Genomic DNA, 22,790 nt, shown 5'->3' with positions numbered 1-22,790 from the left:
CCGCGGCAATGCCGAGATTCCATCAATGACAGAGAGCCCCGTTGCTGTGGAAACGGTTATGAATGAGAGGAGGTCGGTAACCGTGGAGACTTCGTAAAAGAGGAATCGCCGGTTGCCATGGTGACGCCGTGAATGGGGAGAGACCTGGTGGCGTGATGCTAGGGAGAGACTCGGACTCATCATCATCATCCTCATCTTCCTCTTCTCTGTTCCGTTTGTTTTAGCTAACGAGCTCGGCGGACAACTGAACAGGAAATCACCGAAACCATTTTCAGCATATACCTGAAGCACCTCCACACACATATACAGACAGATTCACACACACACACGGACACATACACACACCCATGCATACACACAAATGCACACACACTTTAGACAGATAGATAGATAGATAGATAGATAGATAGATAGATAGATAGATATGTCCTGTTTTCCTCACTCCCTCAATCTTAAGATTCTATTTTAAGAGAGAGAGAGATAGAGAGGGGGGGGGGGGGGGGTACTAATAGAATGAGCGAGTGAGAGAGGTAATAAGTGAGTGACTGTGTGTGTGTGTGTGTGTGTGTGTGTGTGTGTATGTGTGTGTGTGTGTGTGAGAGAGAGAGAGAGAGAGAGAGATCCTATGTTCATGTATGTTCCTGGGCCTGACTGACAGGTGTTCCCCAGCAGAGAGAGGCCCTGTCACAGCTCTGTACACACCTCCTCAGTGTGTGTGAATCACTCGCCTCCTCTCCTGTCAGCCTCCCTCTCTCTGGAGCTCAGCATCCTGGTCTCACACCCATTCCTCCTCCCCGTCTTTATCTGGTCCCTCGCTACCTTGACACAGGCACCTCCAGCATGTCTGCAGTCTCCTGTCATTCCTGGGTGTAACAGGATTTTTCTATCTCCTGTCTCAAATCACATCGCGACCCCCTTTTACAGTCCTTTAAACTCCCAACAACAACAACAAAAAAACAGTTAGCGACATGCTAATAGCTTCTTCTTGGTTGGAAGGCCTTTTACTGGGGGAGTGCGTGGTCTTACCAAAATAAATCCACTGAGTAGTGAAGTTTTGGTCATGTTTGTTAAACAGTTGTTACCGATGGTGGCATTTTTTTAAAACTGGTATTTCTGTAGGGCAGTTTGTGCTTATTGTCATTTGAGGGTTGTTTTGACTTTGTGTAACGCCCTGAGTTTGTGCTAAGTCTTACACATTAGTGAACAACAGATAAAGACACTTTCATCTCAGTTTTCACCATAAACTGTCAGAGATCTCTCAACCTTCCTACTGGGCATTAATTCCTGCTCAAGTCTTTCTCCTCCACGTCCTTCAACTTTCAGGATCGTCAGACACACCGAAGCTCCTTCAGACATTTCAACGCTATGAGTGGAACACTGGCGCGGTCAGCTGGGAGGTGCTATTTCCATCAGTTTCTTTTCTCAATTCCAATCTTAATCCTAATCTCAACTCCAATCCCAATCCTAATCCCAATCTCAATCTCAATGTATGCTCTATGATATAAAGCCATTCTGAACCTTTATCTGCATTTTGATGAAATCTGACTCCTATCTCCTTTTGATTATTCATGGACAACGTGAGTGCCCCCTCAAGTGGAAGGCTTTGAACAGTGCACTTCACTTTACCAATTCAGTACTGATCCGGTCAGGAGCCCTTTACGTCCCGGGCGGGTCTAACCTTTACAGCACGCTTTGAGTGACCCAGGTGTATTATGATGTATAAACACAGTGGGGGAAATGTGAGAAATATAGTTTTAGCGCATCAAAACGACAAAAGTTGAAAGGGAGGAGATGCGGGGAGGCAGACGGGAACATCAGCGCTCTCAGTTCCCCACCCATCTCCGTCCGGAATTTTTTTGCTCAGTGATTGTTTTTAGCTTACTCGGGTGTTTTTTTTTGTGTGCGATGGTATGGCTGGCCCAAGCACTTAAATGCCCACTGACTGAGCCAGCGTCTCAGGCTGTAGATCATAGCCCCTAATGAATGGGCTCTTACTGAAATTAGCATCCTGCATTCTGAGTCAGAGGAGAGGAGAAGACCGGAGAGGAGAGGAGAGCAGAGGAGAGGAGAGGAGAGGAGAGGAGAGGAGAAGACAGGAGAGGAGAAGACAGGAAAGGAGAAAGGAATGGAAAGAGAACAGGAAGAGACGGAGCGCTTGCCAAGACTTGACCTCAGGGTGTCCACTCAGTTTCCGTTTCTCTGTCTGCCAGTTTTATGGCGTCTCACTCCTTCCTCCACTCCCTTGTCTCGCATTTTTCTTCCCTTTCTGAGACTCGTGTGGTACAAATACAAATGTATAGGCTTGACAAACATCATTGAAATTTGAGAAAAGTATACTCAGTTACCTTCGGTAAAGCAGCTAGCTGTGACATCAAAACAGCATATTTTTTTTTGCCTTGCTGTACTTGCTCACTCACTCTCTCTCTCTTTCTCACACACACACACGTTACTCCTGTAACCAGTGTCTCATTAGTGTGATCCAGGGAGACCCTGATGCCCCCTCAAACCACCCCCCCCCCAAACAGTGGCCCACGCAATAAAACAGATGGAATTTTCCAGTGTGTCCCCTATTGCTCCACACACCCTGTGTGAGTTAGGCCCATGAGTCATAGATAGAGAGAGAGAGTGAGTGAGAGAGAGAAGGAGAAGAAAGCCTAATAGATGGATAGTACTGACTGGATGAGTTGATGCACATCTGAGTTGGATTGTACACACACACACACACACACACATACACACAAGCTGTGAAGACAGATTTGAGATCAGTGTCTTTGGTTTCAGTGTGATGTAAGAAGCGCACAAGGCCTGATCAATTATTCACCTGTCAGATTGGCCTCTTGCCCAGTCACTGCACACTCTTTCCTCCATATACATCCACACAGAAATCTGTGCACTCACACTCTCTCTCTCTTTCTCTCTCTAACCCTCTCACTCCTTCTCTCATTCTGTTACTCTGTGCGTGAATGTGTGTGTGTGTGTGTGTGTGTGAGTTCTAAGTGTAATAATGACTGTTATAATAATCAGAAGCTGAACTGTGGAGTAGTATACAGATGTGAATGTGTGAGAGATGTTAACTGAACTGTGGAGTGGTGTAGAGATGTGAATGTGTGAGAAATGTTAACTGAACTGTGGAGTGGTGTAGAGATGTGAATGTGTGAGAGATGTTTACTGAACTGTGGAGTGGTGTAGAGATGTGAATGTGTGAGAGATGTTAACTGAACTGTGGAGTGGTGTACAGATGTGAATGTGTGAGAGATGTTAACTGAACTGTGGAGTGGTGTACAGATGTGAATGTGTGAGAGATGTTAACTGAACTGTGGAGTGGTGTAGAGATGTGAACGCGTGAGAAATGTTAACTGAACTGTGGAGTGGTGTACAGATGTGAACGCGTGAGAGATGTTAACTGAACTGTGGAGTGGTGTACAGATGTGAACGCGTGAGAGATGTTAACTGAACTGTGGAGTGGTGTACAGATGTGAATGTGTGAGAGATGTTAACTGAACTGTGGAGTGGTGTAGAGATGTGAACGCGTGAGAAATGTTAACTGAACTGTGGAGTGGTGTAGAGATGTGAACGCGTGAGAAATGTTAACTGAACTGTGGAGTGGTGTAGAGATGTGAACGCGTGAGAAATGTTAACTGAACTGTGGAGTGGTGTAGAGATGTGAACGCGTGAGAAATGTTAACTGAACTGTGGAGTGGTGTACAGATGTGAACGCGTGAGAGATGTTAACTGAACTGTGGAGTGGTGTAGAGATGTGAACGCGTGAGAGATGTTTACTGAACTGTGGAGTGGTGTAGAGATGTGAATGTGTGAGAAATGTTTACTGAACTGTGGAGTGGTGTAGAGATGTGAATGTGTGAGAGATGTTTACTGAACTGTGGAGTGGTGTAGAGATGTGAATGCGTGAGAGATGTTAACTGAACTGTGGAGTGGTGTAGAGATGTGAATGTGTGAGAGATGTTAACTGAACTGTGGAGTGGTGTAGAGCTGTGAATGTGTGAGAGATGTTAACTGAACTGTGGAGTGGTGTAGAGATGTGAACGCGTGAGAGATGTTAACTGAACTGTGGAGTGGTGTACAGATGTGAATGTGTGAGAGATGTTAACTGAACTGTGGAGTGGTGTAGAGATGTGAATGTGTGAGAGATGTTAACTGAACTGTGGAGTGGTGTACAGATGTGAACACGTGAGAGATGTTAACTGAACTGTGGAGTGGTGTACAGATGTGAATGTGTGAGAGATGTTAACTGAACTGTGGAGTGGTGTAGAGATGTGAATGTGTGAGAGATGTTAACTGAACTGTGGAGTGGTGTACAGATGTGAATGTGTGAGAGATGTTAACTGAACTGTGGAGTGGTGTACAGATGTGAATGTGTGAGAGATGTTAACTGAACTGTGGAGTGGTGTACAGATGTGAACACGTGAGAAATACTGGCTCTAGATAACGACTTCATGCGTTCATGTGCTTCTTTATCTTTTTTATTATTTGTCCTTGCTGCCCACAGATATCAATCAGCAATCATACGCTATCTCAATCAGTTTACCTCAAATCTTCTGAGTTCTAATGCAGCTACTCACACTCTCCATCTCTCTTGTTCTCTCTCGCACTCTCTCTCTCTCTCTCTCTCCCTCAATTCCTTTCTTTCTCTCTCTCTGTCTGTCTCTCCAGTATCTTGTCCACAGTGGGTTCAGAGTTTGACCTGCGGACGTTGCGAGCCGTCAGGGTGCTACGACCGCTCAAACTGGTATCAGGAATCCCCAGTGAGTACAGCTCTTATTATAAATGTGTGCCCAGTCACCTGTAGGCTTTATTCACAGCTACATTTGAACCCTGGAACTGTTGTTTCCCTCCAGGCCTGCAGGTGGTGCTGAAGTCCATCATGAAGGCCATGATCCCACTGCTACAGATTGGTGTATTGCTCTTCGTGGCCATCCTCATGTTCGCCATCATCGGCCTGGAGTTTTACATGGGCAAGTTCCACGCCACCTGCTACGAAATTAGCACAAGTAAGTCGCCCCCGGATCTACCGCTGTGACAGAACCTTACGGAACGACCAAACCTTCTAAGCATCTCTAGTAACTTCATATTCACATAACAACATATCCAAGAAAAGCTCAACCTCAGCAGCTATAAATCAATACAATACATTCCAAAATGATCAGTAATAGGATTATTGTGTAATAACGAACAGGTAAATTTCACAAACGGCTGTAAACAAATAAACCTATAAAAGACTACGTTCGTCTTCACAGTTTGTCCCTACGTACAATAACACAATGAACTAACGCATTTTTATTTTTTCTAAATGATAATAGCAGGACTATAATTATTATCACTCAATAACTACGGCTGCTTTTTCCCCTTTTGTCCAATTAGATGAGATGCTTGACGAGCGGCCATGTGGTGAGAAGTCGCCCTCTAGATTGTGTCCCAACGATTCCCATTGTACAGGCCCCTGGATTGGCCCCAACTACGGCATCACCCAGTTCGACAACATATTATTTGCTGTGCTCACCGTCTTCCAGTGCATCACTATGGAGGGCTGGACCGACATGCTCTATTTCGTAAGTTTAAAGCAGGACACAACAACAACAACAAAAAAACTAATCTGAGATCAGGTCTTGTTTTGTAGTCCTAATTATTATTATTATTATTATTATTATTATTGTTGTTGTTGTTATTATTATTATTATTGTTATTATTGTAACATTTGCAAAATTGAATCAGAATACGTAGGTAAGGACACATGTCTGCATGTCCCATGTCAAAGGACTGTTTTTACTTTTTTCCACCTTGTCCCCAGTTCCCTATCAACTGTCCTGCCCAATAGCATCAGTTCAAAATACACTGCAAGACAACACCTTAGTGTCAGATGGTTTCTGATAATCACTACTGTGATTTGATTCCATTTGTGAGTCCATATTTGGCCTGTCAGGTTTCATAGAATGGGTTTCTTAAGAGGAGCTGACCTGGGATCAGTTCAGCAGTGAATGATAGCGTGACCTATCCAGAGAATCTGTGATCATTAGTGTACTGATCCATTTTGTTAAGATCCTTCCATAGCACCTTTGGTCTCATCTGCAATTCAGTCTTCTAGTTAATTCACGTCTACCCCCATGAAAATCAGGGAGTAAAATTTGCATACAGCTGACACAAGACAGACATTCTCCCGACTAGACTCATGCAAACTGCACGTTTGCATCACAGGGTGATTGCATTGGGTTCCTTTTACAAAGCGACAGCATTAAAACATATTCATACTATATACCCTCTTATGTTTTCCTCCATATGCAATTCTTTCCTCTGACACTCCTCTCCCACTTTCTCTCAATCTCTCTTTCTGACACACTCTGAAAGGAAGATATGAACCCATTGCACCTCGTTGTTGGTATCTATCGTGTCACCAAAAAAAAAAAACATATCCAGCAACCTACTCATATACACTCTCGTTATCACCCTATCATGACTCTATCATTAAGCCCCTGTCTTAGCTTACCTCTCTCTCTCTCTCTCTCTCTCTCTCTCTCTCTCTCTCTCTCTCTGCTCTACCTCCTTCCCTCTTTTGCACTCTCTCTATCTCTCCATCTCAATGCCTGTCCCACTTTGGAGAGCTCTATATAGATCATCCGTGATTCAGATAGCGACGACAAGCACTGCAGCCAACGGCAGGAGCAAATGAAATTTTAATGGCCACAAGGCTGCAGTAGAGGCAGTAGCATCGCAAAAAAAATCAAACAAACAAACAAAAAAACCTGAGACGCGCATTTCATACATTCGTGAGGGTCTTTACAGAATGAGGAGGAGGAATGAGAGAGAGAGAGAGAGAGAGAGAGAGAGATAAAGAGAGAGAGAGAGCATTCAGCAATCTTTTTATATCACACAATTACTTGTGTGGAAATCCATCTGTATTAATGCACAGGCACTCTCTGAATGCCTGGCCTACTGTTCATTCTCTGTGTGTATTTTGTATGTGTGTGTGTGTTTCCACAGAGTAACGATGCCTTAGGGAGTGCCTGGAACTGGATGTACTACATTCCTCTCATCATCATTGGCTCCTTCTTCATGCTCAACCTGGTGTTGGGTGTGCTGTCTGGGTAAGGCCCACTACCCGTTTATCCATCATATCCGTCTATCTGTTTGCCTGTCTGACTCTGCCTGTTTGTCGGAAAAAAAAAAAATCTACGTACAAATACTTTTTTTTTTAAATTAGGCAGTTAAACATCATAACAAGAAAATCACTTGGTACAATAAAATTCGAAATAGGCTTATCTTTTTTTTTTTATGGCTTGAAAAATAAGCCAGGTTCTTTTTGAATAAACATCATCCACACTTAAAAGTATAATCCTTAAATACTCTTACACTCTTACATTCATTCAACTGTCACATCTCTCTCCCTCTCTTTCTCGCTCTCTCTCTAAGTCGCTGATAAACACTCATTCTCTGCTCCACGTTATCAGACCCCTCATACAGACGTGAGCTGGATTATCAGGGAGGGCTCTTGCTACTCACAGCTGCTCAATCAGAGTCAGTCAGAGTTCTTAATCTGAACTGTGGCGTTTAATCTGAGAGCCACGGTCTTTAATCTGAGCCGTGGAATCCGCCGGCATTCCATTGCAGGCCCCTGCTGCACTATTATCAGCTCTGTGAGCCACAAAAGAGCAAGTTCTAATGTGATAATCCACCTCTAATATCTCCACCCCCGTCACGGCGCACATGCACTGTCATTCACACTCATTTGATAACACTGACTCACCTGAACCCAAAGGAAAAGATTTTAACACACCGTGTAACACTTTGTTTTAACTGCTGTGTGTGTGTGTGTGTGTGTGTGTGTGTGAATACAGAGAATTTGCCAAAGAAAGAGAGCGTGTAGAAAACAGGAGTGAGTTTCTCAAATTGAGACGACAACAGCAGATTGAGAGGGAGCTGAACGGATATTTGGAGTGGATCTGTAAAGCAGGTATGAACCATTAACACACATCAATTAACACACATCATCAGTCAATACACACACACACACACAAACACACACACACACACACACACACAAACCAATGCCACACACTAGGGTACACTCCCACAGACACAGTGAAACTGTATGGACACACAAACACATGTACCACTATCCACCAATGGCAAGCGCTGCAGAGACACAGAACACAATACTTGTAACCAAAAGTCTGTAAATAAAGTTGTGTAGATACAAACTGACTGACATGCTGCTGTAGATTACTGCTCTTTACTCAGATTTCAGTCTTCATTCTTTTACTTCTCTGTTTCTGTAGAGGAAGTCATTCTGGCAGAGGAAGACAACAACACAGGCGATCGAATGCCTTACGATGGTAATACATATTTTCCTCTCTGTGTTTTTGACTGTATGCATGGTGTGTGTACTTGTATGCTTTTGAGAACTACTTTGAGAGAGAGAGAGAGAGAGAGAGAGAGAGAGAGAGATTTTGTTACAAAATAAATGTGTATTTTGTATTGTCACTTTCTATCCATATCTCTCTCTCTCTCTCTCTCTCTCTCTCTCTCTCGCTTCCTTTCTCTCTCTCAGCTTAAATATATTTGAGTGTTTAAGTGGAATCGTGGGTGTTTGTGTGTGTGTTTCAGGGTCTCGACACAGAACCGCTGTAAAGAAGAGTAAGACAGACCTGCTGAACCCAGAGGAAGGTGAAGACCACATGGGAGATGCAGTGGGTGAGTGAAAGATGCAGTGAAGGAAGCCCAAACCTAGGATATTTTCATGACATTAGTGAGATTCAGTGATAAGTAAAACCGTCTTTTTGTTTGTCATCCTCTGTCCTCCTCAGGATCTCCGTTCGCCCGTGCTAGCATAAAGAGCGGGAAAGGCGACAGCTCCAGCTTCAATAAGAAAGAGCGCCGGCTGCGGTTCTTCATCCGGAAGATAGTGAAGACTCAGGCTTTTTACTGGACCGTGCTCAGTCTGGTGGGACTCAACACACTGTGTGTGGCTGTGGTCCACCATGATCAGCCTGAGCTGCTTTCAGACTTCCTCTGTGAGTGCAGCATCCGCACTGCCTGCTTTTACTGTCCCGTCATGTCTGCTCCTCAACATCTGTCTATCTATCTATCTATCTATCTATCTATCTATCTATCTATCTGTCTATCTGTCTGTCTGTCTGTCTGTCTGTCTATCTATCTATCTATCTGTCTGTCTGTCTGTCTGTGTGTTTGTCTTTCTCACTGTCTGTCTTTCTGTCCTTGCATTCATCTTTTCAAACCACATTTTTTTCTACTGTGTCACACGAAACTTTTAATGCAATTGATTGGTGACGAGTCGCTGATTTGTTTTCTTGTACTCGTCAGTGGTCGTTTTACATTATTGAGATGGTGTTACAGGCGCTCCATCATTCTCAAGTTTGATTATTGACTTCCTGCCACTGACTCTCTTTCTCTCTCTCTCTCCCTCTCTCTTTTTTCTCACTCTGCTTCCCTCTCAGTTTATGCGGAGTTCATCTTCTTGGGCCTCTTTATGTCAGAGATGTTGATAAAGATGTACGGGCTGGGGACTCGGCCTTACTTTCATTCCTCCTTCAACTGTTTTGACTGCGCAGTGAGTGTCTCTTCTCTCCCTGGCCCATTTTCACACTCTGTCCTTCTCTCACTGTATAACCTCAGTGCACCGCTGGCGCGGCCTACATCTCAAGGCATCGTTTAAACGGCTTTTTTTTTTTTTTTTTTACGAAATGTCAAAGAAATGGGATGGAAAGTTCTGCTGAAGTTTAAGCTAACCTAACCTGTATAGTAACTTTTATATTTTAACATGTCTGCCAGTCCTGGATCGTCACTGTGGAGATACTGCGTGTGCGTATACTAGTCTTGCGTTTAAGAACTGTGTGTGTGTGTGTGTGGTTTCAGGTCATTGTTGGGAGTATATTTGAGGTCATCTGGGCTGTGGTAAAACCAGGTACCTCTTTTGGCATCAGTGTATTACGAGCTCTTCGACTGCTCAGGATCTTCAAAGTGACCAAGTAAGTCTATCTTTACTCTTCCTCCTGTCCTTCTGTTTCCCTCCCTAAATTCACAAACTAACACTTTATATCTTCTCTCTCTCTCTCTCTCTCTTTCTCTTAGGTACTGGGCTTCCTTACGTAACCTGGTTGTCTCCTTGCTCAACTCTATGAAGTCCATCATTAGCTTGCTCTTCCTCCTCTTCCTCTTCATTGTGGTCTTTGCATTACTGGGCATGCAGCTTTTTGGAGGACAGTAAGTACACATCCACCGACAGAAAACACCCACATTATTACTGACATGATATGCTATATTTATACATAAAGATGTGAAGACACACTGAGATATAACTTTGACATGAGCAAGTGTCATTTGGGTCAGTTCAATGTAGATCCTCAATATTTATTTGCTCACTCCAATTGTTTTGTCTTTGTCCCCGGCTGTAATTCCTTCTGCTTCTCTTCTAGGTTTAACTTTGACACAGGTACTCCCTCTACAAACTTTGACACCTTTCCAGCTGCCATCATGACAGTCTTTCAGGTGAGTCAAAGGAGTGAAATAGCACAGCCCTGGGGTTGGTGTGCAGGGTATGCATACGCTTAGTGTGCTATGTGAGACTGACATGGTTTTATTATGTGTGTGCTTGTTTGTGTGTGTGTGTGTCAGATCTTGACAGGTGAGGACTGGAATATGGTGATGTATGATGGTATTGAGTCTCAGGGAGGAGTCAATAAAGGCATGATCTTCTCCATCTTCTTCATCGTGCTCACACTCTTCGGCAACTGTATCCTACTCGATTGCAAACGCACGCACGGGCGCGCGCGCACACACACACGCACACACAAACACATACACACACACACCAAAAACACACATATGCATACACAAACTCATCACATCAACACACACACACAAACATTTCTCTGTTTATTTTTTTCCCTTAAACCTGAATATTCAGACACACTACTGAATGTATTCTTGGCTATCGCTGTGGATAACCTGGCCAACGCTCAGGAACTAACCAAGGTAACACACCCTGTCAAGCTTATTAACACGGCACAGTAACTTACACACGTGTGTATTATTGCCTTTGCCAATTTGCCCAGTGCAGCCGACCCTTCCAGTCGGATACCTCTCCTAATACGTGACCTAACAGTCCTGGTTCGTTCCAAGGCGTCCCAGATAATCTTGTGTCTATTCATCAACTTGTGCAGTTAAACCACGGGGAAGATAAGAAAATATATATATCTATAGATCACGAAACGTGGCCATGTCTCCGAGTCGCGTTTCTCGGGTCCCTCCACGCTGCACATTTAGCGACTGTTCCCCGATTTAGCAAACGCGATTTGACTCATCAGCTTATTATCAAAGGTTTGATTAGGCAGGTGTGTTAGAGCAGGAAGAGAGATATAAAAAGTGCCTCCAGGAGCAAGGCTGGCAGACAGTTAAGCACTGTATTTTTAATTTCCCTGTTTATTTTGAACTCAGTGTTAAAAAGCATACGTGTACACAGCTGACCGATTCTTCCATGTGCAGCGGTCATACTTTTGTACATGCTTTTGTCTATGGGAAGGCTAATATGAAGACTGGTTATTATATTTGTGTTATTATATTTATTATATTTAAGAAATTCTAGCGCTTACTGGGTGTTGTTTTGATGTTTTAGGACGAACAGGAGGAAGAGGAGGCCACCACACAGAAGATCGCCCTGCAGAAAGCCAAGGAGGTGGCAGAAGTCAGCCCACTGTCTGCTGCCAACCTCTCCATCGCTGCGTGAGTGTCCTTCTTATGCCCAATGTCCCCACGCGCCGTATGGACTGTATGAAAAACACACACACACACACACACACAGAAGCGCAAACGCACTCTAACCTATAAATAAATAAATAAATAACATGCTTTATGTCATGACCATGTTCATACGAACACTCAAGCCCCACCTGTGTCCCTTCTACAACTAAGTATGAGAAAATACATATGCAGGCGATTTTAAAAATGAAGCGCGATGTTGTGAGCTTTCAGCAAGCTAAAAAAAATAAATAAATAAAAAAACTCCCCTGACAAATAGACTAATGAAGAAAAAGGGGATTTTGAGTCTTTAAATTAATTACTGTCCCACCATATGTTTCATTCCATATCCGGTTTCATCCAGTTCTTGACCAGGTTTTTAATGCTTACGCTGTAGCCTAGCCTGTCAGCTTATTATATTATCCCATTTGACTAAATCCACTCAAAGTCAATCTCCCCAGCAACATGGAGAGTCCCACCAAGGCATCATCCACTTGAACCCTCACAGATAGTGTTTAACCTGCTTAGGATTAAAAACATTCTTAATCTATTATAAAGCAGTCTTTATGAGAACAGGCATAGCTGTCTGTTTAACTCCAATGAGGGAAACCCCTGTCTGTGTGTGTGTGTGTGTGTGTTTGACTCAGGATTTAGGCCATCCTTGCTCTATTGCTAAGAGCAGTCAAACTGGTCAGAGAGAGACGTAATAGCGGGCTTCTAGAAGCTTCCAGGTCATTCTAAAGAAGAGCTCACAAACATCTGTGTTACTCCGCTTCACATAACTAACTGACGTGGTGCAAAGTTACAATGAGTTACAATGCTGATGTATTAACTGAGGATACTTCCTTCACAGGAAAGAAAGCCTTAAAAACTCCAAACACACACAACACACAAATATCCCTCTCTCTTCAGCCACACTGGCAATTACTGTAACATTAGATTACCGTTGTGACAACGTTGGTTTTATGTTCCTTGTGTCATCTCACTCCCCCCCCCCCTCCCTTGTCTCCTCCTCAGAGTTACAGTAAAATCTGAGCGTATCGATGCCACAGACAGTATGCTGGACCGGTATTTACTTACTTACTTTACGCCTGTGTTCTTTCTTTTCCGCTCCCATCCTTCTCTTTCTTTTGCTTTCCTCAGTATCGGTGTGTTTTTTCTGCCACTGGATGCTCTGTAGCGGTGCTGTGCTCTTTAGCTGTGCTGAGGAACATGGGGCAACTCATACTTACCACATCATCCTACCAGCTGGCACAGCACTGCCCCCCCCCTCTACCTACTTCTGTCTATCTATCTATCTATCTATCTATCTATCTATCTATCTATCTATCTATCTATCTATCTATCTATCTATCTATCTATCTGTCTATCTATCTATCTATCTATCTATCTGTCAGTCTATCTATCACTCTCCCCTCCCCACCTGTCCTTCTCTGTCTGTCTGTCCGTGTGCTTTTCTTTAGCCCGGCTGCCAGTCTTTTGCCTCTCTTCAAATTAATATTACCGAAATATTATAAACAATATATGTTGTGAGAAACAATAAAACCTGCTCTCAGTGGCTTTGATCAAACATTCAACTTAGAGGCCGATATCCGTTTGAAAAGAAATGATCCGATTATTCAAACGCACGAAAACTGCAGTACGATGGAAGGCTCTGGAACATATATTTTTTATTGTCATTTGTTTGGAGTGTGTCTCACTTTTCCACCCATGGTTCACCATTTCCCCTGTTATGCTCATGAACACAAGCATCTCTCAGACGGATGGACTCTGTCCATCTCTCATCTGAGTCTGGTCACTCAAACAGACACACACACACACACACACAAATACCCACACAGACACACACACGCTTTAGGCTCCGCCGTTTCCTCACTTTTTCACGTTCACTACCTTTTTCTTCTTCTTTTCTGTTTCTTTCCACCTTCTTTCTGTCCTCGTTTCCAGGAAGGAACAGCAGAAGAATTCCAAGGGGTCCAAGTCGGTTTGGGAACAGCGGACCAGCGAGATCCGCAGGCAGAACCTGATGACTAGCCGGGAGGCTCTGTACAACGAGCTAGATGCGGAGGACCACTGGAAGGTCGGGAAGAAAGAATGATAGAGAGAGAGATGAAGGAGAGAGGGAGAAGATGATTGGAGAGGAGAGAAGGATCTTTATAATAAGCAATACTTACAGCATTTCAAATTGTGTTTTTTATTGTTTGTTTGTTTTTGTTTTTTTTAAGCATTCATTCTTTGCTCAACAATTTCAATATCCAAGTCAGGAAGCTGAAACAAAATATGGAGATTCTTAAGCTCAGACTTTAAGAGAGAAATATTCTCTTACAGATGAACTACCGAAATCGACCGGACATGAAGACCCACCTGGACCGCCCACTGGTGGTCAACCCACAGGAGAACCGCAACAACAACACCAACAAACCTCGTCCTGGAGAACCGGGTCCTCAGGAACTCAGTCAGCAGCGGGCCGAGGACTACCTACGGCGCCAAGCCCACTACCACCACCACCATCACCACCACCATCATCACCAGTGCAGCACCGGCACCACAGGCAGGTCCGAAATGGGCTACAGCCAACAATCCCTCCAGAATGTGGAGGAGGAAGGAGAAGAGACACCCAAGCAACGGAGCAACAGGCACCAACATGGAGAGGGCGGAGGGGAGTCCCGTCGCCCTCGGCAACACCGCCATCGCCGTGACGACGAAGGCGGGGCAGGAGGGAAGAGACACAGAGAGGGTGGGCACAGGAGCCGAGGGGAGGGAGGAGAAGGAGGGGAGGATGGGGCAGAGAGGAGGCAGAGGAGGCATCGCCACAGTAACCAGTATGAGAGTGATGATGGCAGGAGAGACAGGGAGAGGAGTAGACAACACAGAGCGAGAAAGTAAGTGGATGTGGTTGTGTTTGCATGGTACACACAGATGGTATGCATATGTGTATGTATATGTCTGTGTGTGTGTTTTGACCAGACCACAGATTAGAGGTACAATCTAACTGTCTTTCCCTCCCCTGCCCTCTTTTTCTTTGTCTCTGTCTCTCTACAGAGAGGTCCAGGGAGGTGGGCCCAGTCTTTCCACCACTCGACCCATTCAGCAGGGTCTTCCACGTGGGGACAGCCAGTACAGTGAGGACCTGGATAACCTCCGTAACAGCAGTAAACTAGCCATCCACGAACCGGACCCAGACCCATATTCTGACCTCTTTCACCATTCTGACCATACCAACAACTTACTGAACCTGTGTGGCCCAGAACTCCAAGACAGCAGCCTAATCCTCACTGATCCCAATAAAACTCCCAGCAAACTGGACCACACAACCATTGACATGCCCCCCTTCTACCCCTCCATTAACGCCAAGCTACAGGGTGAGGGAATGTGTGTGTGTGTGTCTGTGTGTGTGTGGTTTTATTATGGTTTTTGTGTATTCGTGTTAGGCTCTTATCATAGGATACAAGAACTGTTCTTCACGGCTTTTCCTCCTGCAGTAAACAAAAACGCCAACACCGAAGGAGCTAAAAAGGATGAGGAGAAGAAAGAGGAAGAGGGGGATGATGGTGGTGATGAAGATGGACCCAAACCCATGCCTCCTTTCAGCTCTTGTTTCATCCTGTCCACAACAAACCCGTGAGTGTGTTCGTGTGTGTGTGTGTGTGTGTGTGTGAGAGAGAGAAAGAGAAAGAGAAGGTATTTGTGGGTTATTAAGATGAGTGCTACACACCAGCTGATACATTGTGGCATTAAATTGTACCTTGCTCCTCTCATTTTGTGTTTATGCATATGCGTACCAGGTTTCGTCGATGCTGTCACTATATTCTGACCCTGCGGTACTTTGAGATGTGTATTCTGGCTGTTATTGCTATGAGCAGCATAGCATTGGCAGCAGAGGACCCCGTTTGTCCAGATTCACCCCGGAATAACGTGAGACAAACCCTCCCTGTGTCTATTTCACTGTTGGTTTCTCTGTCTCTGCTGTCTTATATCACTCTATCTCTCTGCATCTCTCTGTGTCTGTCCCACTGTGTGTTGGTTTCTCTGTGAGCGACGTCTCTGCGTGTTTGGGTCCTTCGTCTGTCTGCTTTCATACGTGTGAATTTCCTCAAAACTCTACCTGCATCTAACATGTATCTATACAGGTTATTCTGTGCAGTTTGTAAGCGTGTATGAATTGAAACACGTTTGTCATGTTTTTATATTTCACAGGTGCTGCGATATTTTGACTATGTCTTTACTGGCGTGTTCACTTTTGAAATGCTGATCAAGGTAAAGGTACTCTGCATTTATGAGTGTGTACGAATATATGTGTATGTGTGTGTGTGTGTGTGTTTATCTGTGTGTCTATGTTCTGTGTGCGTGTGTGTGTTTGTGTAATGTGCATATTGATCCTCTGTTCTAATTCTTTAGATGGTGGTGCTAGGGATGGTTATGCACCAGGGTTCATATTTCCGTGACTTATGGAACTTCCTGGACTTTATAGTGGTTAGTGGTGCTCTGGTGGCCTTCGCCTTCACGTAAGTGCCTCCTTTTCCCCTCTCACTGCCCCCCCTTAACCTCAGTGTCTTAGTGTCCGCCGCCCTGTCTCACTTCTCCTGCCCTACTGACACCCTGGAGTCCAGCCAAACTCTCTCTCTGTGGGTCTCTGTCTCTTTCTGGCTGTAGTCAGCATTATCTCTCTCTTCACTTTACAGTTTATATTTTCTCAATCAGTCACTTAAATGAAGGCTGCTTTTTTTCTCTGTTTCTGTTTGGTCACTTGAACACACACACTCTCTCGCTCTACTGCTCTCTCTCTCTCACACACACACACCCTTCACGCTAAAATGGACAGAGCAGTCTCTGTCACTTCTCTGCCTCTCTTTGTCAACCTCACAGTAAACCTCAGGTTTTCTGTCTCTCTCTCGCTCTCTTGCACTTCTTTCTGGCTCTGTCTTTTCGACGTCTTTCTCTCCTGCAGCCTCTCTGTCTCTCCCTCCTCTGTTTTCGGTTATTTCTCTCCGTCACGTCAATGTTTAATGAAAACCGTCTAACATCTCCACCTAGACCTGCGTCACTGTCATCTCCTCTGACATCAGGAGCTCTACATCCCCCCTCATCTCTCAACACTTCCTTATCTCCCTTCTTTCTATCAAATACTCTCCATCTCTCCCTTTGTTTGTCCCTCTCATACCCCCTTATTGTCTAGTCTTTTCTGACCCGCCTCCCAACCTCCCAATTCATCACATCACTCCATCTCCCCCTCTCTTTTTTATGACCATTGATTGCCGAATTCCCAGGCTTATTTCATTAAGTCCTCTGACCCTTCTGCCCAAAAAAAAAAAAAAATCCTCCCTACCTCCTCCTGTCCTATTTCCTCCCTGCACCTACGTTTTTCCTTCCTCACCCCCTGCCCCTGTGAGAAGGGTAATGTTGGGCCTGTCACAGCTCCTATCCGTGGAGGTGAGGGGCTTCCAGACACCTGTAGCCTTTTAGTGCCCAGGCAACTTCCCTTTCTGGAGCAACGAGCCCCGCCCAAGGAGCAGGTACCTCACTCTCTGTCCTCTGCACGGTCTGGGGGTCTGGGGATGCCCGAGAGGGGAGGGGAGGCAGCTCTTGGGTTACCTGGGGACCATCACTCGGACTCTGGAGAGGGTGGAGCAGAACAAGGGGGTAAAATGAGGGGTTTGTAGAGACACTGAGCGTGGAATGATTTTCTTCTTGACGAGGCTCCAGATATCTGAGATTGAACATGTGAGTGTGTGGATGTGTGAATGTCCATCCTCCCCAGTCCCATGGATCTGAGTGCCAGTCTGCAATCTCTTTACATATGCTGAGCAAATGCAGGTAAAAAATATTGTGTGTGTGTGCTGGTGTGCCAATGCATGCATACGTGTGTGCGTGTGTGTGCGTGTGTATGTGTGGAAATGTATCGGTGTCCACAGAGGAACAGAATGGTCTACCTGGAAATGTATTTTCAAGTGTGAAAAGACAACATAGACTGATCAGCAGATATCCTAAACAGATATCATTCCTACACACATTCAACTTCAGGGCCCAGAGTGAGTACTTTCTTATTTATCAAGCAATTTTTTGTGGGTTTTAGTCACTTACCTTAGAAATTCATATATTTCCATTAGGTTGTCAGTTTCTCGGCAACCACCTATTCAGGCGCGTCGAGACCTGACACAGTTTACTGTTTTACCTTCTAAAACCTATCTGTGATGTCACAGAGCCACAGACTCATAAAATGGGTTAGGTGTTCCAGAACTTACTGCTGGATGGGGTGAGGGTCAGCATGGCATGGTCCTGTACAAGCAAGTGTTTGACTGAATTTGTGTGTATGTGTTGGAGTCCAAATGGATGTATTTGGGTTTGTTTTTTTTTTTTTAAACAGAACATTTGCACCCAGTCTGGTTTCTGTTTTTTTAATTGATGTTAAGGCACCAGTTGTTCTGGTCCCATAGACTATGTGAAATCTGTGATTTATTTTTCATTGCTATTGCTGGAAGACACCGTTTTATAATCATTCAGTCAACGCTACTGAAACAGGTAACCATTTGCATAACAGTCACTGTCATAGAACTGTCATAACTGAATCTTAAACATGTTATAACCTCATTCATAGCAGTTTATGTTGGTGAGTGATACTCTGGATCCGACTGGTGAGTTCGGTTTCGTCTCCAGCAGTTTCATTGGCCAATGTTAAGTCGTTCGCCGTGAGCGGTTATAAGCTGTGACCACTGACATTATCACATCATGTTTACGATCCTTTAATTTCAGTTTGATGACAGAGATCATTAAATATTCAGAGTTTTTTGGTGAGACACTAACTACACTACTTAAATAAACTTTACTGTGGAGGGTGGACTGAGGAGGGTGGACATGCACTTACACATCCATGTCAGCATGCTTATATTGTACAAATCTATCAAATTATATCTATTTACAATTGATTTCAGATATAATCCTTCTAACAAAAGTATACATATGTAATATATAAACATATTACATATATTTTAATTGCATATATATCTATGAATATTTAGCATGCTGAAATGATCAGTTTCCACATACCAGATGTAATAGACAGAACTGTAGCAGAGTGCATATTGAAGCAGGACCAGTGTACTGCATGCTGACATGAAAAGCCGTGCTGGAGTGAATGCCTGTGGAGAAACCTATCACTCTCTCTGGTATGGCTGCATACATATACTCTGATAGGTTCAAGTTCAAAATCACTCCACTCTCAATGCCCAGTTTGCTATCTCTTCCTCTCCCTCACCCCTTACCTCATTTATTCCCTCCATCATTTCTCTGCCCTAATCTCTGTCTACTGACCTACCTGTCCTTACCAGCTGTTTCCCTCCTCTCTCCTACATGGACTATCTTCTCTTCTCTCCTGTCCCTTCATTTGCTCACGACTGCTTTAAGCAGGGTCCAGGAGCCAATCAGCAATCACTGTGGCTTCCATTTGTTGAGTCTGATATAACAAGAGACAACACCTGGAGAAATGGGGAAAGAAAGAAAGAAATAAAAGAAAGAAATAAAAGAAAGAAAGAAAGAAAGAAAGAAAGAAAGAAAGAAAAGAGGCGATAATCTCATCTCCAGGGTGACAGTAGGGTATCCTTTATTGGTCGCTCGGACCATCACTTGTTTCATATCCATCTGCTCTTCTGTCCTTCCAAAAGTTTCCTCACTTAATTTGACTGCCTGTGTCTGTTTCTCTTTCTCTCTGTCTCTCTCTCTCTTTCTTTGGATTGGCCCGTTGTGAGAACAGTTATCATCAAAGACTCACTTCTGTCCTTATCGCTAAGAACACAGAAGCAGTAGTTTATTACAGTAGTAAACAGACAAAGACATTAGCACAGAGACTAAAAATATAATCACCCCAATCTAAATAAGTAAAGACAAAGTTCACAGTCATGCAGTTGTTTTAGCAGGGTTCAGTTTTGACTCAACAAATGTTCTGCGCTTTTGGCACGTTCATTATTTGAATGAAATTGTCACTCTGAATGAGGTATGCATGACTTTTTTAGGGTTTCAGTGGGTTATGAGTCTCAATTTGTGTGTTTGTATGTGTGTATGTGTGTGTGTGTGTGAGAGAGAGAGAGAGAGAGAGTGAGAGAGAGAGAGAGAGAGAGTGAGTGAGAAGGGGTATGAGGCTTTGCACATACATATAGAAACACCCACCATGACTGCCTCTGGAATAGCTATGACACACTGCCATCTTGAGGCAACTGCATCACGACTTCCACATAAACCCCTATTGGGAATTCAAACTCCCTTCCAACTCTGGAGTAGGCCTGCAAATACACCCTCTCTCCATTCCGGCTCTGGTATGTTATCGACTGTGCCTCTGTGTGAATGTTCCGTCGCTCCTCCTCTTGGCCTGGGAGGTGGAGGATACTCCCTCTGATCCTTAGGGCTGCCTCAATCCATAAGTGTCACAGGAGTGACTCCTCTGCTATTGATTGCGACAGGCCATAGAGACATTGCCAAGTTTTGGATTCCCAGAGCGAGGGTTAGCATACAGGGACTAAACTCATGCCAGGATACAATAGATAAATACAGGGACAAGAAACCCATCAGTGTGTATGTGTATGTGTATGTGTATGTGTATGTGTGTGTAAGTGGCTGGGTGAAGGGAAAGTTGTGTGTGGTTGTGTGTGTGTGTGGAGGGGAGAGTGTTTGTGGGATGGTAGAAGGTATATAGATGTACATAACAGTGCATATTAACCTCTCTTTTGAACATTGCATTGTGGAGAAAAAAAATCCAGAAAAATGTCAGGAACATGCTTCACCACCAATTTGTTTCCTTTTCGTCTTTTTTTTCGTTCTTTTCATTTTGTTGGTGTTCTTATACCTCAAGGGCAAAGATGTTAGAGGATAATCATTTTCATTAAAACACCATAGCTGGATATAAAGAGCTGCTTTCCAGATAGACCACAAATGGGGTAATTAGGTAACCGAGGCAAGATAAATATCAATATCATAATTCTACTTCACGTTAGAACACGGCAGGTTCCAAGTGTTCTGAGGTGAAGTAGTAAGCGCTCATCGTTCCTTCAGATAATTAGCTCAAGGGTAAACACAAAATAATAATGTCATGGCGGTAACCTTATCGCTAAGTTTACAACATGTCCTTATCTAAAACACTGGGAATTCATCGGGTGCGGCAATCTCTATCAGAGTTCTTTAAAGACGTGACTTGATTCATTTCTGCTGAACAAGGTGAAGATGCGTAATATTTTGAATCCTCCATTGTAGATAACCATAAACAACTTTTTGCAAGGGTCTTGATCTCATTCACTGTCTGAGAGTGTTCTTGGAGCCTTGAATTCTCACTGTTGCGGGATGTTGGTATAACAGGGACAGATATGTGGGTGTATTCTAACCATCTGAGGGGCCCGCTCTGTTACCCCTTCTTCTTTTTTTCTGTCTGTCTCTCATATTGACGTTTTTCCTCTGCCAAACCCCTCCCTTTTTCCTGTTTTTTTTTCTGTTTCTGTCTTTCTCTCTCTCTCTCTCTCTCTCTTTCTGTCTCTCTCTTTGTATGTGTTTCTCTCTTGCCTTTCCTGTCTTTCGCTGTCTCTGACCCTCTCTCGTGTCTTCGCCCTGGTGAAATCAACAGGAGCCAATCCGGGTAAAGTTTCCCCTCCTACTGTCGCACGGCATTCGTTGGGCTCACGCGATGGCTTCTCTCTCTTTCTTTCTTTTTTTCCTCCCCCCTTCCCTTCCTCTCTGCGCTCATCTGCTCTTGTTCTCACCGTCGCCTTCTTTCTCTACCATCACTTGCATCGTTCCTCTTGGTTCACACATAGACTAATATCTTCGGAAATCAACCGGAATGTTCTGGAACTGTTTGCGCACTGCAAGGTTTCCCCTCTCACAAAGCTCTGATTTAGTCTCCAAACTCCATCTGGGCACAGCAGAGTATGCCTGATTGATTATCAATGACCCGGCTAGTTGCCAAGACTCCCACTCAATCAATCTGCCATGAATGAGCTTGTCTTCAGCTCTGACTTGCTCGGTAGTTCATAGTTAAAGACAACCTATGTGGCTGCTTGATTGAAGACTTCACCTCTGTTTTATGTTTTGGCACCCCAGTCACTCTGCCACTTACTCTACAGATGCCCCTATGCTGAATCACCGGGCCCTCCAATTGGCTAACTTAAAATGCCAATTTGCACGCCGTACAAATCTTAAGAAGTACTTCCATTTCTGTTATGACAGAAAAATTGGGAAGATAAAGCCAAATACGTTTTTTCATGATCTGCTTGGTGGCAAGGATTTAAAAGCTTGCACAAATGCCACAGTTTTATGCTGATTTTGAACGGTATTTAAATAACACATACACACACACACACACACACACACCACCACCATATGCTTGACTTTTGTTTCCAGTTGAACTTCTCTGAGTTCTTCTGGGAGCAAGACACAGCAGGGGTCAGGTCAACTACTGCATCCCAAAGTTCCCTCAGTCTTGCCATGTACCTACAATTAACCTGAAAAGATTCCCATTTCCCACAGACCACCATTTTCCCGAATGATCTAACACACTGAAAAAGAAAGAAAGAGGTTTGGCTGGGCATTACGCCGGAAAATGCCTGACAACTTTTTTATAACTGAATGTGTCATGTTTTTGGAATGTCCACAAAAACCAGGTAACACAAGCATTGCATTGTTGAGAGTAACACAAATGTTGAAAGATGTCTGCCAAGAGAACTCAAATGCCTGAAAAAATTAGTCTGTCAGTGGTTGAAACAGACAAGTAATACAGGTAATTTCCAAAATAAAGGAAACACCAACATAAAATGACCTTGACAGTTGACAGTGACAGCTGGGCCAACGCAAAACACCAGGAAAACATCCGTGTACTTTGGTGTGGATTTTGCAAGCATTTGAAACTTTACTGATAGGATATGAAATTCTAGTGTTCTGTCGATGGTGGTGGAAACCACTATCATAGGCACTAATGCAGAGCTTTCCATAAATGTTCAAACAAGTTGAGATCTGGTGACTGAGCCAACCATGGCATACAGTTTGCATTG

The 22,790-nt window shown here is 44.0% G+C and overlaps 1 protein-coding gene across 1 annotated transcript in view; it reads left to right on the top strand.

The window, feature by feature from the left end:
• Positions 1 to 22,790, top strand: part of cacna1ab (calcium channel, voltage-dependent, P/Q type, alpha 1A subunit, b) — a 100,082-nt gene that overhangs the window by 46,084 nt on the left and 31,208 nt on the right. The window contains 23 exon segments of the mRNA XM_030783370.1: positions 4,672 to 4,763; positions 4,857 to 5,009; positions 5,380 to 5,567; positions 6,994 to 7,097; positions 7,848 to 7,963; positions 8,289 to 8,324; positions 8,617 to 8,703; positions 8,817 to 9,023; positions 9,468 to 9,580; positions 9,886 to 9,998; positions 10,102 to 10,233; positions 10,446 to 10,518; positions 10,645 to 10,762; positions 10,937 to 11,004; positions 11,645 to 11,751; positions 13,714 to 13,846; positions 14,095 to 14,652; positions 14,819 to 15,128; positions 15,249 to 15,387; positions 15,552 to 15,681; positions 15,964 to 16,023; positions 16,165 to 16,271; positions 21,368 to 21,379. Of these exon segments, the coding sequence (XP_030639230.1) occupies positions 4,672 to 4,763; positions 4,857 to 5,009; positions 5,380 to 5,567; positions 6,994 to 7,097; positions 7,848 to 7,963; positions 8,289 to 8,324; positions 8,617 to 8,703; positions 8,817 to 9,023; positions 9,468 to 9,580; positions 9,886 to 9,998; positions 10,102 to 10,233; positions 10,446 to 10,518; positions 10,645 to 10,762; positions 10,937 to 11,004; positions 11,645 to 11,751; positions 13,714 to 13,846; positions 14,095 to 14,652; positions 14,819 to 15,128; positions 15,249 to 15,387; positions 15,552 to 15,681; positions 15,964 to 16,023; positions 16,165 to 16,271; positions 21,368 to 21,379 (3,156 nt within the window).

This window comes from Chanos chanos, chromosome 8 (genome assembly GCF_902362185.1).
Source record: "Chanos chanos chromosome 8, fChaCha1.1, whole genome shotgun sequence".
Taxonomy (NCBI): domain Eukaryota; kingdom Metazoa; phylum Chordata; class Actinopteri; order Gonorynchiformes; family Chanidae; genus Chanos; species Chanos chanos.
Note: the sequence above shows the minus strand (reverse complement) of the source record. Positions and strands in the feature narration are given on the sequence as shown.